This window comes from Hyaena hyaena, unplaced genomic scaffold (genome assembly GCF_003009895.1).
Source record: "Hyaena hyaena isolate Hyena2069 unplaced genomic scaffold, ASM300989v1 scaffold_315, whole genome shotgun sequence".
Classification (NCBI taxonomy): domain Eukaryota; kingdom Metazoa; phylum Chordata; class Mammalia; order Carnivora; family Hyaenidae; genus Hyaena; species Hyaena hyaena.
In genome coordinates, this window is record NW_024080948.1 from 637,563 (window position 1) to 654,304 (window position 16,742).

Consider the following 16,742-nt stretch of genomic DNA (forward strand, 5'->3'; position numbering starts at 1 on the left):
AAACAAATGAGGAGATTCTCCAGGGACCAAAGGCTTTGAGTTTTAATGGCCAGGAAGGGATAAAATATGAAACCTGGCTTGGGTTTACATAAAGAAGGAAGTTATCCATTGTGAAACTAGAATTTTCAGTGAAAGGTAGTTAGAAATTTTTCACCCTCTGACACAGAGGGAGACAAATGCAAAACTTACATGTATTGGCCTGGGTTCTAGTTGGGAGTTGGGGGAAATGGTGATTATGGAATTGTCTTCTCTACTCTGATTCATGTTGGACATTTAATATGTTATTGAAATGACCCTGGAACAGTCAAGCTAAATTATTAAGTGGTTCTAGACTAGTAATAATTGTTGATGCTCTGGACATAGTCTCAACCCAAGCCATTGCAGACTTCTCATAGTTAAAGCCCTAGTATAAATGAGTTTATACTCCAGATTCATAAAATGTAGGACTAGACTCCCTCCCTCCAAAATTCTAGATAATTTGGGGCACCTGGGTGGCTTAGTCGGTCAAGCGTCCGACTTTTGCTTAGGTCATGATCTCGCGGTTCGTGGGTTCGAGCCCCGCGTCAGGCTCTGTGCTGACTGCCAGTTCAGAGCCTAGAGCCTGTTTCCGAGTCTGTGACTCCCTCTCTCTCTGACCCTCCCCTGCTCACGCTGTCTCTTTCTCTCTCTGTCTCTCTCTCTCCTAGAAATAAATAAAAAGCATTAAAAAAAAAAAACAAAATTCTAGATAATTTATAATAATAGGAATATCAGGATGTATAAAATGATGAAAATCACAAGAGAACAAAACACCATCAAAATAGAATTTTGGAGGAGCACCTGGGTGGCTCAGTTGGTTAAGTGTCCACCTTCAACTCAGGTCATGATCTCCCCATTCATGGGTTCGAGCCCCATGCCTGGCTGTGCTGACAGCTCGGAGCCTGGAGTCTACTTCTGATTCTGTGTCTCCCTCTCTCTGTCTCTCTGCCCCTTCCCTGCTCACACTCTGTCTTTCTCAAAAATAAATAAACATTAAAAAAAGGGGTGCCTGGGTGGGTCAGTTGGTTAAGCATCCAACTTCAGCTAAGGTCATTATCTCGCAGTTTGTAAGTTTGAGTCCTGCATCAGGCACTGTGCTGACAGCTCAGAGCCTGGAGAAGCCTGCTTTGGATTCTGTGTCTCCCTTTCTCTCCACTCCTCCCCTACTCTCACTGTCTCTCTGTTATCTCTGAAAAATAAAACATTAAAAATATTTTTTTCAATTAAAAAAATAATTTTGTGAAAAACACCCAGAACGTCTAGAAATTTAAAAATTATTGCAGTGAATAACTTGTTCAGCAAACTAGACGCAGCTGAATTGGAAGGTGAATTTGAAGAAATTACCCAAAATGCAGCAAATTAAAAATAAAGAGGTGGGAATATGAAAGAGGTCAAGAGACATGGATAAAATGAGAAGGTTTAACATATATCTGAAAAGGGTTCCAGAAGAAGAAGATAAAGAAATTGAAGAGGGCCAGTAGAGAGAATGGCTGAATTTTTTTTCCAACCTTGGTGAAAAATGTGAATCCTCAGAAATCCTGAGCAATATAATTGAAAATAAATCCACATTTGACACAAATCTGAAAAACTATAAAACATAAAAAACAAAGAGAATGTTAAAGGGAGCTTACAATAAAGGACCAATTATTTACAAAGAAAAAGCTATCAGATCACAACTGTTTTCTCAACAGCAACATTGGAAGCCAGGAAACATCGGAATAATATTTTCAAAGTGATGAGAAAATAATTGACAGCCTAGGATTTTAAACCTATCTATCTATACTGTCAAGAGTAGTATAAAATACCTTTTCAAAGACACTAAGAGAAGTTACCATTACCAGACTCTTGCTAATTGCACTGCTCAAGAATCTTCTTCAGGAAGAAGAAAATCAAACCTAAGATGGAAGAAATAAGGTCTAAGAAGGAATGGTGAGCTAAATAATTGGTAAACATGGGGTAAATCTACATAAGTATTGGCTTATTTAGCAATACTTGAAATAAATTTTTTAATAAAACCTACTCTTTAAATTGAGTATGTCTGTTTATATTTTAAAGATATTAAAATAATAGAAATAAAATTTATAACTTCTTTTTTTAATCTTTTAATGTTTATTTTTGAGAGAGAGACAGAGTGCAAGTGGGGGAGGGGCAGAGAAAGATGGAGATACAGAATCTGAAGCAGGTTTCAGGCTCTGAACTGTCAGCACAGAGCTTGATGTGGAGCTCGAACCCATGAAACCATGAGCTGAAGTCAACTGAGACACCCAGGCACTCCTAAAATGTGTAATTTCATCCATCAGCTGACAGATAGATCAAGAAGATATGGTTTATACAACGGAATACTACATGGCAATGAGAAAGAATGAAATCTGGCCATTTGCAATGTGGATGGAACTTGAGGGTGTTATGCTGAGTGAAATAAGTCAGGAAGAGAAAGACAGATACCATATGTTTTCACTTATGGGTGGATTAGAAGAAACTTAATAGAGGACCATGGGGGAGGAGAAGGGGGAAAATAGTTGGGAAGAGGGAGGGAGGCAAACCATGAGAGACTTTTGAATGCTGAGAACAAACTGAGGGCTAATGGGGGTGGGGGAGAGGGGAAGGGGGTTGATGGGCATGCAGGAGGCACTTGTTGTGATGAGCTCTGGGTGCTGTATGGAAACCAACTTGACAATAAACTATGAAAGAAAAATTTAAAAGTGTGTAACTTCTAAACTAGGAGTGGAGGAGTAGAAAGGAAGGGCGTGTTGGAAAAAATTCAGTAAAATCTAAGAAAATTAGGAAAACAGCATAGAAAAAATAGAAAAGCACCATAGAAGGGGTAAAAAGCATTGGTATCCTAAGATGATAAAATGAGTCAAAATATACAGTAATTAACAGTACAGGTAAATGTATTGTGAACACTGATAAAAAGACAGTGGTTAATCAGATTGAATTATCATCTTGGGCTTAGTTATGTGCTTTTACAGGAAGCACATAAAACATAAGGACACAGTTCATAGTTAAAAGGATGGAAAAAAAGATAATCCATGTGAATATTAACTAAGAAAAGGGATATATCAATAGACTTTAAGATAAAAAGCATTAGGATAAATAGGGCTGCTGTATGATATAAAAGAAAATGCTCATCAGAAAGATAGCTAAACTTTTATGTACTTAATAACCTAGCCTCAAAATATGTGAGGCAAAAGTGGACAGGATTGCATGGAGATATCACATCTTAGAAGGGATGTTAACACACCTGTGTTAGTAATTGATGTATTAAACTTATTTTGAGAATCAGTAAGGATAAAGCTTGAATAACATAAGTAAAATAGTTTGATATAATGGAGATATATAGAAAGCATGCACTAGTAATTCAAAAATCGACCATGTATGTTTATAAAACCAAGTTTCATTAAATACCAAATATGGGTATCACACAGATCATGTTCTCTGACTGCAGTACAATTAAGTCAGTAGCAAGCAAAAAACAGCTAGCCAAATTTGTATTTTAGAAAATTTTAAATATATTCTGAATATCCATGATTTAAAAGCAATTATGATGGACAGCAAAAAAATATTTAAAGTGGGATAATGAAAATAGTATATATCAAAATTTGTGAGATGTAGCCAGTATAGCATGTGGAAGAAAATTTAAGCCCTCTAACTATATTAGAGCAGAACATGAACTGAAAATTAAGAAGCTAAGTTTCTGACCTAAGAATTGAGAAAAAGAACAAAATAATAATTTGGGAGGAAGGAAATAATAAAGAGCAGAGATAAAGTATAAATTAAAACAAAAATAGAAGAAAGCAGCAAAACCAAAGATGTTTGTTTGAAAACAACTAAAACTGATGAATCTGGTAAAACAAAAAAGAAGGCATAAGCAATATAGAGAAAGAAAAAAATGTACACTTCAGAAGGGTGACTTTTGGGGCACCTTGGTGGCTCAGTGGGTTAAGTGGGTATAGTGTCTGAATCTCTTGATTTCAGCTCGGGTCATGATGTCACAGTCCGTGAGACTGAGCCCAGTATTGGACTGTGCACTCAGCACAGATTCTCTCCCTTCCTCTCACTCTGCTCCTTCCAAGTTTGCACTTGTCTCTCTCAAAAACTAAAAATTATTTTAAAAGGATGAATTTTATAGTATGTCAGGAAAGTACAAATCAAAACCACAGTGAGATGCCACCTCACACCAGTCAGTGTGGCTAAAATTAACAACTCAGAAAACAACAGATGTTGGTAAGGATGGGGAGAAACGGGAACCCTCTTGCTGTATTGGTGGGAATGCAAATTGGTGCAGCCACTCTGGAAAACATTATGGAGCTTCCTCAAAAAATTAAAAATAGAACTACCCGTGCCTGGGTGGCTTAGTTGGTTAAGCCTCCAACTTTGGCTCAGGTCATGAACTCATGGTTCATGAGTTCAAGCCCCATATCAGGCTCTGTGCTGACAGTTCAGAGCCTGGAGCCTGCTTTGGAGTCTGTGTCTCCCACTCTCTCTGTTCCTCCCCCACTCACACTCTTTCTCTCTCAAAAATAAATAAAGATTTAAAAATTAAAAAGAAAATAGGATTACCCTATGACCCAGCAATAGCACTACTAGGAGTTTATCCAGAGGATACAGGAGTGCTGATTCATAGGGGCACATGTACCCTAATGTTTGTAGCCATGCTATCAACAATAGCCGAATTATGGGAAGAGCCCAAATGTCCATCAACTGATGAATGGATAAAGAAGATGTGATATGTATATACAATGGAATACTACTTGGCAATGAGAAAGAATGATATCTTGCCATTTCCAACAACATGGATGGAACTGAAGGGTATTATGCTAAGTGAAATAAGTCAGAGAGAGACAGATATCATAGGTTTTCCCTCTAATGTGGAATTTGAGAAACTTAACAGAAGACCATGGGGAGGAAGAGAAGAGGAAGAAATAGTTTCAAGCAGAGAAGGAAGCAAACCATAAGAGACTCTTAAATACAGAGAACAAACTGAGAGTTGATGGGGTGATGAAGAGGAGAGGCAAATAGGTGATAGGCATTGAGGAGGCCACTTGTTGGGATGAGCACTGGGTGTTGTATATAAGCGAAGGATCATGGGAATCTACTCCTGAAGCCAAGAGCACACTGTATACACTGTATGTTAGCTAACTTGACAAATTATGTTCTTTAAAAAACTTAAAGGAATAAGGTTTAGAAATAGAATCATAAAATATAATAATAAAATAAAAATTAAAAGGGTGAATTTTATAATATATGATTTATATCTCAGTGAATAGAAAAAAGTTGAGAATAACTTTATCCTAATAAATTTTAAAGCATCAGCAAATTAACAGTTTTCTTAAAAATATAAATTAACCGAAACTGACTTAAGAAAACTTGAAAAATCTATATTTAAGAAATTGTGAAATAATAAAAATCTGTCTCCTTATGAATAACCCACAGGCCCAGATTATTTCCAGGTGATTTTACTAAACATTTAAAGAACAGATACACATGTTCTTCCAGAGCATAGAAAAAGGAAACATGCTTTTCTCTTTTTTGAAGTTACTTTTTAATCTTGATACCAAAAATCAAAGGAAGACATGAAGAGAGGATAATATATTTTCACTTATTAATATAGATAGTAAATCCTAAAAAGCCTTAACAGTATCAGAAATTGGAAAGACATGGAACAAGAGGAGTTCTCAAACTGCTAGTTGGAATATAAATTGGAATAGCCACTTTTTTTTTTAAAGTTTATTTACCTAAGTAATCTCTTACCCAACATGAGGCGTGAACTCATGACCCCAAGATCAGGAGTCAGCGTCCTCTGACTGAGCCAGCCAGGTACCCCTGGAATAACCACTTATGAGCAGTTTGGCAATATCTAGTAAGATGGAAGATGCTTATAATTTAAAACCTAGGAACTCTTAAGTATATAGTCTAAAGACACATGTCTACAAGAAGACATGACATTGCAGAATTGTAAGAATCAAAATTTAGGGCAGTAGGAGGGAGAACCTTACGATTCATCAGCAGAATAAGTGTATGGGTTCCATAAAATGGATCACTATTGTAGAAGTCAAGATGGATGGATCTCAAAAAACAATATTAAGTGAAAAAGGAAACTGAAAAAGACAGAGTATGCCATTTTTACAAAGATTAAAAGCATACAGAAATGCTGTGCAGTTTACCTATGTATGTAGAAAAGATAAACATACATGGAACTATTAATCCCAATTATAAGAGAGCAATTATAAGAGAGCAGGAGTGGAATGAGATTGGGAAGGAGTAGGGGACTTCTGTATCTACATATGTATCTGAAGGAGATGGGGCAAAATGTTAATTAACAATGTAGATGATGGGTACAGAAATTTTCCATACCTTTTTATATTCTTTTAAATTTTTTTTTTAATGTTTTATTTATTTCTAGGAGAGAGAGAGAGAGACAGCGTGAGCAGGGGAGGGTCAGAGAGAGAGGGNTAAACTTCAACAGGATGGCCATATATGACAAGTCCATAAATAACATCATATTCAACAATGAAAAGAGGAATAAGGAACTTCAGGAGCACAACATAAGTACTTACTTTTCTGCTTTCAATTTTTAAAAAAATATTTTTATTTATTTCTAGGAGAGAGAGAGAGAGAGAGAGAGAGAGAGAGAGACAGCGTGAGCAGGGGAGGGTCAGAGAGAGAGGGAGATACAGACTCCAAAACAGGCTCCAGGCTCTGAGCAGGCAGTCAGCACAGAGCCTGACGCAGGGCTCGAACCCACGAACTGCGAGATCATGACCTAAGCGAAAGTCGGACGCTTAACCGACTAAGCCACCCAGGCGCCCCATACCTTTTTATATTCTTGAGATATTTTACTTAAAAACAAATGCTGTACCATTTCCAGTACTCTATTCTATGGATTTTCGTTTTCCTTTAGGACTAATAAGGATGACCAGCCCTGCCACTGTTATGATACCCCAGAGTGGAAATGTGTCATCTTCCATGATGGCACCAGGCCCCAATTCAGAGCTGCAGCCCAGGACTCCTCGCCCTGCTTCTCAGTCAGGTAATGCCCTCCAATCTTAGTGGCTTAAAGAGGCTGGAACTCCCTGTAGAGATCATTACAGAATTCAGCTGTGTCTGATTCCAAGTTCCCAACTGCCCAACTCAAATACCACGTTCTTTACAAAATCTGCCCTATTTAAGTTGAAAGTCATCATTCCCTTCTCAGAATGTCTTTCTTTTATCAGTTATAACCCAACATTCCTAAAAATGCATTCGTTGGGCTACTTAGTCCTGCAAGATACTTCTTGGTAGAGTATTCTATAATAAATTTTGTAAGTGCATCATATGTTACCTCTTTTCTAGAGATTCAGAATTAATATATTGGAGGCACTGGAAGTCCTGCTATGAAGAAATCTAAGGTGGTTAGATTGAATTGTTTCCCAGACCAAATTGACTATTTTGTTTTATTTTCTTACAACACTAATGAACATAGTTCCCAAGAATATGCTTTGGAAAATACTGCTCTCCACATTTTATGTTTGGCTCTTGATCCATTTTTAAACCATAAGCTCTTTATAGACAATATTCATCTTTCTGTCATCTTGGTGTGTTGTTTTGCATATAGAAGGTTCTTGCAAACATTTCATTGAAGGTACCAGGGGATTTTACTCTATATTTTTCAGAATTTCCAGGACTACTATAGGATCTAGAGTTTTAGTAGTTTAATTATTGCTTTATCGACTGTCTTTAAACAGATGCAATGGATCCACTCCTCTCTGGGCTCCATATACAGCAGCAAAATCATCCCTCAGGATCTTTAGCTCCCCCACACCACCCGATGCAGCCTGTCCCTGTGAACAGACAAATGAACCCAGCTAATTTTCCCCAGCTGCAGCAGCAGCAGCAACAACAACAACAACAACAACAACAACAACAGCAGCAGCAGCAGCAGCAATTGCAGGCAAGACCCCCACAGCAGCATCAGCAGCAACAGCCACAGGGAATGAGACCCCAGTTTACTGCCCCAACTCAGGTGCCTGTTCCTCCAGGCTGGAACCAGCTGCCTTCTGGAGCCCTTCAGCCTCCTCCAGCCCAGGGTTCTCTGGGCACAATGACTGCAAGCCAAGGGTGGAAGAAGGCTCCCTTGCCTGGCCCAATGCAACAGCAGCTCCAGGCAAGACCATCCTTAGCCACGGTACAGACACCTTCCCACCCACCCCCTCCATATCCCTTTGGCAGCCAGCAAGCCTCACAAGCCCATACAAACTTTCCTCAGATGAGCAACCCAGGCCAGTTCACAGCTCCTCAGATGAAGAGCTTGCAGGGCGGGCCCTCCAGGGTCCCAACCCCCCTGCAGCAGCCCCACCTCACCAACAAGTCTCCTGCCTCCTCACCCTCCTCCTTCCAGCAGGGATCCCCTGCTTCCTCCCCAACGGTTAACCAAACTCAGCAGCAGATGGGACCAAGGCCACCTCAAAATAACCCACTTCCCCAGGGATTTCAGCAGCCTGTCAGCTCTCCCGGTCGGAATCCTATGGTTCAACAGGGAAATGTGCCACCTAACTTCATGGTGATGCAGCAGCAGCCACCAAACCAGGGGCCACAGAGTTTACATCCAGGCCTAGGAGGTGAGGAGCACTGAAGTTATTTGTGTTGATAAATTTACTGGAGATAGATCTTAGTAAAACTTTAATTTTTAGAGTTAATGGAGGGAGGATGTAATTATTTGGCTTTTGGATATAGTGGTGACACTTGATGTAACTTAGTTAACTTGATACATTATTGATTTGATATATTATGCAGCATCTTACTGGTTACATTTAATCTAGTCCTCTGGATAAAAATACAGGTAAAAGTCAATATAGAGATTTTCATTTTGTTTTTTAAATTATTTTTGCTTGATCTTGGACTGGTAAATTAAAATGTCCAGAAGAAACATACATTTTAGTAACTTAAACCGCTCAGCTGTTGAAAAAAAAATTAAGATTATGCAATAGAGCAAAAATGAAAAAAATAAATACAGGGTCCTTTGGGGAAAAGGCCCTTCGAGTTTTCAAGTTTGATAATCTTAGTAAAGTAGTAAGCATGGTATTTGTTAAATGTGATTAAAGTGTTAAAGGGGAATAAGTTCAGAGATCATTGACTTTTATAGTTTTATAATGCCAATGCCTGCTCCTTAGAGAGGGAATTCCACCAGTTATACCTAAAGGAGATTTATTTATTTATTTTGTAAGGTGCCTCTTGTATGAAGAAAAAGCAATGGAGCTTAATGTGTGAGAGGTAAAACGATTACAGTAAAACTTATCCATCTCCATGTTTATTATTTATCTTATTAATCATTGATCTAGTGCACATGAATGTGCTTGGAGCTTTTCAGTAAGGTATAGAGAGTGTCAGTAATACTGTCATCTGATGAACATATTCCCACCAAAAGACACCCATTGCCTACCCAGAAAAAACCCTTGCATCTTTAGTGCAACATAGCAAAGGCATGTTCTCATGGTTTCTGGTGAAATTAAGTTGCTCATCAGTCTTTTCACTCTCTTGTAATTAATTTTACTGACGTGCAGGCTCTGATATTTAAATCCTGAGAAGTTTTTAGAAAATGCAAGAATGTTTCAGCTCCAAACTTCACTGTTCTGGACATCTAGTCCTGGATCAGTGGAAGCTGGGTAGTCCCTCCTGCAAATGTGATTACTGATTTAATTATAGTGGAAGCATGCAAATGGGGACTTGTCACTGCTAAAGAAAGGACAAATGCATATTTGTCTACAGAGCGTTTTTCAGGACATTGAAAAATTGGTCCTTAAAAATAAATGGACTAATGCAAAAATATTTAAGTGAGCTTTAGGTCTTGATGCTTTCATAGAACAGATGATGTGCTCACGTAGGTTATCTGGCCACATCAAGGCCTCTGTTATAAACAGTGAGTGGGTTCTGAGATCCTTCTTCTTACAAATCTGTTTTCTGAAATTAAACCTTCCTATAAAAGGAAGTAATACTTTAGTAAGATTCCATTAGAGCATGGCTTTTGGTACCATAGCTGTCGGAATTGCAGCAAGCCTTATCAGGGGAAGGCATGATGATAATTTAATATAGCCTCACTTTGAAGCTCCTATGGATTGTTTCTAATCTCCTGTCTCTTCCCAAGAGATGAGCACAATATTGGGGGAAGTTTTCCACAAAGGAGATTGTCATCCATTTCCCTCAATGGGAAAAAAATTACCTATCATTAATATCGTTAGTATCAGGACCCAGCTCTTTGTTTTATAGTATTTCATATCAATTTGTTTGAATATGAAGAGAATTTAGCATATTCCTTTGGTGCCTATGTTAAAGTATGTAAAGTTTTGGGGTCTGTTGTATTACAGAGAAAAGTGAGCCCTAAACCTTGCTGTGACATGGCCTCAGATCACATTTAGGGAGCAGATTGCCATCTTTTCCTTGGCATGTTCTAAGTGTAAATTTTTTAGTATTTCTTTTTCATTTTGACAATGCTCATGTAAGAGATTGTGTTGATTTTTTTAACCATCTTTCCCAACCTTATTATTAAAGATCTTACCAGTGTGACAGAGAGAGCTAAGCCAGTGGAGACTTCATGCAGCTCATCCTTCCTTATTCATTCCACATCTAAGCAAGAGTATAAATTTGCTAGGTAACTGCCTTACTCATTGTTTTCTATTAAGGAATGCCTAAACGCCTCCCACCTGGCTTCTCAGCAGGACAGGCCAATCCGAACTTTATGCAAGGTCAGGTGCCTTCGACCACAGCAACCACCCCTGGGAATTCAGGAGCCCCTCAGCTGCAAGCAAATCAAAATGTCCAGCATGCAGGTTTGTTTTTTGTGATTTATTCATCTAGCATGTATTGAACATTGTGTGCTAGATAACCATGATAGATAATAAGAATACACAGATAATATAAGTCCTGGTCCTTCTCTTAATCTCAAGCCCAAATTATTCTTTCAGGACAATAATTGATATATCAAAAGTAGATACAGTGTCTTGGGAAACCAAGGAAAGGAAATGAAACTTGAGTTTAAGCAGGTTTCAGCAATTTTTTTTCCTGTAAAGGATTCCAGATAGTAAATATTTCAGGCTTTGCAGATTATATGGTCTCTGTTGCAACTACTAAACTTTGCTGTCACAGCACAAAAGTAGCCATAAACAATATGACAAATGAACATGGCAGTGTTCCACACAATTTATTTGGAAACTGGCACTGGGTTTGATTTGGCCCATGGGCCATAGTCTGCCAACCCCCGAGTTAGTAAAAGGGCAAAAGGCGTTTCTAGCAGAGGAAACTATAGGTACAGAGGCACATGGCATTTGGGCAACTGCACCTTTTACAGTCTCTCTATAATACATGTTAGCTTTGTTTATGCAGAATGTCTAAATTCTGGTTTATAATGTGTTTGAAGAACAGACTTTAATCAGTATAGATTTAATGCCAACAGTATATTGTGTTAAGAAGAAATTGTGGAGGAAAAATGGGTTGGAGCAGAATGGCTAAAAAAATATGTAAAGCAGTATTGTATATGCCCAGACTTCATGTTTCTGGTTGCTTAGGCACCACATGAACTAATCTTATCCTTTCTTACTTAGCCAGTTCAGAATGAAGTAGCGCGAACATTTTCTTTGGAGAACTCCCTCTCCCCACTTAGAGTTAATTTAGTTATGTGGTTCCAACGTTTAATGGTAAACCATTAAGGAACAAGAAAAGTTCTAACTTAGTTTGTTGTGGTTTTTTTTGTTTGTTTGTTTGTTTTTAAGTCCAAACTACCTCTTGAAGCGTGAAAGAAGGGCAGGGTAAACTGTTTTACTTTACCCATCTGCTAATGCAAAACTGCATTCCTAGGTTATGTGAATTTATGGTTTCGTAGGAAGTTATAAAACAGTGATAAAATCATTCATAATTCTTCCACCCAGGCACAGCTATCTTATATTTCTGTATGGTGCCTTCCACATGCACGTATTGTTTAGACTTCCCCATTTCTAAGCTACTTCTACTCCTGTCTCTCATTTTCTGTTCTCTTATCCTACTTTATTTCTCTTGTTAGCTTTTACTTCTTCCTGAAAAAATATTTGTCTGTCTGTTGCAGTCTCTTGCCAACTCTAAAGACTCAGGGATTTGGTCTGTCTTGTTAATTGATACTACCTTAGCACCAAAAGAGTCTTGTACATGTTAGGTAATCAGTAAGTAATTATTGATTGAATGAGTATATACTGGTATATTCAATGTGTATAGTATATTCAGTGTATATAGTATACACAGTGGTCATGGAGTTTAAGTTAAGCATTGATAAGGCTAATGATCCCAAAATCTTATTTTAGGATTCAGATAAACCGAATAATGTGAACAAGGGACAGTTTGTCCCCTGCTTCCCTGGCAGGAGTATGGATTGGCCTCATAACTTCATTATGGCTGCCACTTTCTAGTCCTTACTTAAAAGTGACAAATGGAAGAGCTGTAAAATGATCTAAAAGATTATTCAGTAAAAAGAGGGAGATAATGTAAGTTACTATAGGAAAATCCTAAAGACCCAGAAATAAGTAAACACTACAGCAAGCCAGTCAATGTCTTTCTCTAAATTAAAAATAACTGAGAATAGGACAGGTACTATATGATCCCACCAAGGACTGCCACAGGAAAGGGTCAGTGAAGTTTTAACATCCCTTGGTACCTGTTCTCTGTCTGCAGCTTTTGGGTTGTTTGTCAGTTGACTTCTACCAGAGGCTCAGCTTCCAGATTAGGAATAAAGAATTTTTACCACACTGTGGCAGACAAAACCTGTCCTTAGGAAGTATTCCTTTCAAATGCAGCATCCAGATACCACACATGTAAACTTTGAGAGTCAGTGGGGCGCCTGGGTGGCTTAGTCGGTTAAGCGCTGGCTTTCGCTTAGGTCATGATCTCGCGGTTCATGGGTTCGAGCCCTGCGTCGGGCTTTGTGCTGACTGCCAGCTCAGAGCCTGGAGCCTTTTTCAGATTCTGTGCCTCCCTCTCTCTCTGACCCTCCCCTGCTCACGCTGTTTCTCTCACCTAGAAATTAAAAAAAAAAAAAAAAAAATTACCAAAAAAAAAAAAAAACAACTTTGAGAGTCAGTGGTGTTCCAGGAAGCATGTTTAAATGTCTTCTCAGCATTGTCAAGGTTTTCCTAAGACACTGCATCACGTTCGTTGTTTTCCTGATCCATCTAAAGCAGAGCTTATTTCACTAACCTACAGAGCTTTTTATTAATTTTCTCCACCTTAAAGTAGCTACGTGCCATTTTTGAACAGTGAGATGCTGCCTTTTCATTTCATCTGAAATAAACTATTGATCTTCAAATTGTTATCTTTAAGTTACCAAACAAGAGTAAAGAAACCATTTCCCCTTCTCTGTTGTATGGTCATTGAGAATGTAACCAATCATTCCAAAGTCATATCTCCATACTTCAAAACAGCCACAGAAAATATGTCAAGCATAACATATTTATTTATGTTGGTCAGTGGATATATGGGCGATGGGTGTTTCTCCAGTTAATTTGAGTATCTTAATACCAACAAGATAAGAGTATTTTTATCTGAAACTGTTCTTTTTTTGTTTGTTTAAGGTGGTCAAGGAGCTGGTCCTCCTCAAAACCAGATGCAGGTGTCCCACGGGCCACCAAATATGATGCAGCCCAGCCTCATGGGAATTCATGGCAACATGAACAGCCAGCAGGCTGGTAGTTCTGGGGTTCCTCAGGTGAACCTGGGCAACATGCAAAGCCAGCCCCAGCAGGGCCCACCATCTCAGCTGATGAGCATGCACCAGCAGATTGTGCCCTCCCAGGGCCAGATGGTCCAGCAGCAAGGAACCTTGAACCCTCAGAACCCTATGATCCTTTCAAGGGCCCAGCTTATGCCTCAGGGCCAGATGATGGTGAACCCTCAAAGCCAAAATCTTGGGCCCTCGCCCCAAAGGATGACCCCACCCAAGCAGATTCTTCCCCAGCAGGGCCCACAAATGATGGCACCACATAACCAGATGATGGGGCCTCAGGGGCAAGTTTTACTCCAACAAAACCCAATGATAGAGCAGATCATGACCAATCAGATGCAGGGGAATAAGCAACAGTTTAACACTCAGAACCAATCCAATGTCATGCCGGGACCAGCACAGATAATGAGGGGACCAACTCCAAACATGCAAGGAAACATGGTGCAGTTTACGGGACAGATAGCAGGACAGATGCTGCCACAGCAAGGGCCCGTGAACAACAGTCCCTCTCAGGTTATGGGGATTCAGGGGCAGGTCTTGCGACCACCAGGGCCCAGCCCACACATGGCCCAGCAGCATGGTGATCCTGCTACTACAGCAAACAATGATGTCAGTTTGTCTCAGATGATGCCTGATGTTAACATGCAACAAACCAACATGGTTCCCCCCCACGTGCAGGCCATGCAGGGAAACAGTGCCTCGGGAAACCACTTCTCAGGCCATGGGATGCCTTTCAATGCACCTTTCACTGGAGCACCCAATGGAAATCAGATGTCCTGTGGTCAGAATCCAGGCTTCCCGGTCAATAAGGATGTCACGCTAACAAGCCCATTGTTGGTCAACTTACTGCAGAGTGACATCTCTGCAGGCCATTTTGGGGTAAACAATAAGCAAAATAATACCAACGCAAATAAACCGAAGAAGAAGAAACCCCCTCGGAAGAAGAAAAATAGTCAGCAAGATCTAAAGTAGGTTGTGATAGTTTTGCCTCAAATCTTAATTATTTCTATGTGAACAACTTTTTTTGATGAAAAATTTTAAATTTATATAAAACTAGAACAGTGCTAATTAGAACAGTGCCTCTGCTTCAATAATTATCAAGTTGTAGTCTATCTTGCCTTTGTCTCCCCATTACTTTCTGATTATTTTAAAACAAATTGACTATAAATATTTTCAGTACTTTGTACTTCTGAAAGATAAGGGCAGTTTGGGTTTTTTTAATTTTAAAGAACACATAATACCATTAACATGTAGAAAAACTAATACTTTTCTCCATATTCTCACACATTCAAACAGTGTTCAGAGTTTTCCGATTATCTTAAATTAATTCTTTTTTTATCGTTTGTTCAAATAAGGAGCCAAACAAGGTTCATACATTGCAACCATCTGTATCTCTTAAATCTGTAGTCTCAGGGGGCTTGTGGCACATAGAAACTGAAAAGTAGCTAGTACTACCACATTACACCTCCATAAAGCACTTCAAGTTTACAATAGCTACTGGGGAGCCAGAAAGGCCAAATGTGTTTTGGAAATGAAAACAGTTTATCAAGACTCCCTGCTGTCTCAAATAGAAATCGTCTTTTGGGGGCGCCTGGCTGGCTCAGTCCGTAGAGCACGCAACTCTTGATCTCAGGGTTGGGAGTTCAAGCCAATATAGAGATTACTTAAAGAAATAAAAATAAAATCTTAAAAAAGAAAGTAATTTTTTTGTACAGATGCCTTTCATTTAAAGGCTCTCCATTTTGTGAAGGCTCTCCATCATCTTTAGAAGCTTAAAACCTCATTCTAACATGGTTGGACCTTGTAAACCAGTTACCCTTTAAAGGTTCTTTAGGTGAGTTCTTCTGCAAGATCACAGCAGGAAGGACAATTAATTTATATGTCCTGTCTTGAAGCTAAGTGTTAATCATATTTTTTGACTTTGATAAAATGTTTCCAGAGGGAGGATTGATTAAACTGGATTTTCTGCCTTTAATCATAAAATTGGAAGAGACATTTGTTAGTAGGGAATAGTGACTAATGAATGTAAAATGGGTTAATTGAAACAAATTGCTAGAACTGTAGGAGAGTTTTAGTTAAACAACCATAACCATACATGTTCAAAATAAAACCCAACTAGCAGTCTCTGAGCCTTCCCACAATATTTCTTTGATTGTACTCTAATATTATACCATACTTACTTGCTACTGCTTGAATATTATAAATTAAAAGTCTGTATAAATGTATATTAACAAACTATATTTTTCTAAATTCAGACTTAATAAGACCTTTAATTATCTAATTTTTCCAGTAGCTCTAAGTTAGATTCTTTACTGCTTTCAACCTGCTGTCCTGGGAGGATATTTATTTCTCCTAGTAGTCTAAGAGTGAAATTGCAAGGCTATTCAGTTTCCATTAGTATGCATTCTTGCTGTCTTCACCAGCTCTCAGGAAGATTGCTTTCTTGTTGGGGCTAGAAATTATGAAAAGGGCCTTATATAGCTATCAGGGTTCGTACCAAAGGGAGACAGTAGGTATAATAGGAAGAGCACCTGCTCCTGACTCTACCACTAGCTCACTGTGGAGCGTTGGGTCTGTCTCTTACACCTCTCTGGGCCTTTTTTTCTCATCCACAATATGAAGTGACTGGACCAGATATCTTGAGATTTTTTTAGCAGTGCAGTTCCATGAAAGTAAAGAGACCTACAGAATCCTTATAATTTGAAGTGAGAGAAGTCATAGAAGGAACAAATTGCTATAGGCATCTGGATGTGCTAAGGACCTGCTTCAAGCTCTAAGTTTCCATGTGCTAGGACTTTTTAAAATGGATTTAAGGTAAGGCTTAGAAACTACACAGTATACAGTGAGATCAAATACTGTCTAAAACTGGGTAACCAATATCAGGGGCAAAGGGAAACTAAAGATAGGGAAGAAAAGTACAGCTAGGAATAAGATTGCAAACCAAATGGATGTGAGTACGTGGGTTCTTTGGGAATGTGGATGTTAGTAGATAACATTTTTTTTTCCA

At 38.7% G+C, this 16,742-nt stretch overlaps 1 protein-coding gene across 9 annotated transcripts in view; it reads left to right on the forward strand.

The window, feature by feature from the left end:
• Positions 1-16,742, forward strand: part of NCOA6 (nuclear receptor coactivator 6) — a 114,688-nt gene that overhangs the window by 73,096 nt on the left and 24,850 nt on the right. For 5 of the 9 annotated variants that reach the window (XM_039248688.1, XM_039248689.1, XM_039248690.1 and 2 more), the window contains 4 exons: positions 6,923-7,051; positions 7,746-8,618; positions 10,677-10,823; positions 13,587-14,703. In XM_039248688.1, the coding sequence (XP_039104619.1) occupies positions 6,923-7,051; positions 7,746-8,618; positions 10,677-10,823; positions 13,587-14,703 (2,266 nt within the window). The remainder of the gene's footprint in view (positions 1-6,922; positions 7,052-7,745; positions 8,619-10,676; positions 10,824-13,586; positions 14,704-16,742) is intronic. The other 4 variants (XM_039248692.1, XM_039248691.1, XM_039248686.1 and 1 more) reach the window with 4 other exon arrangements.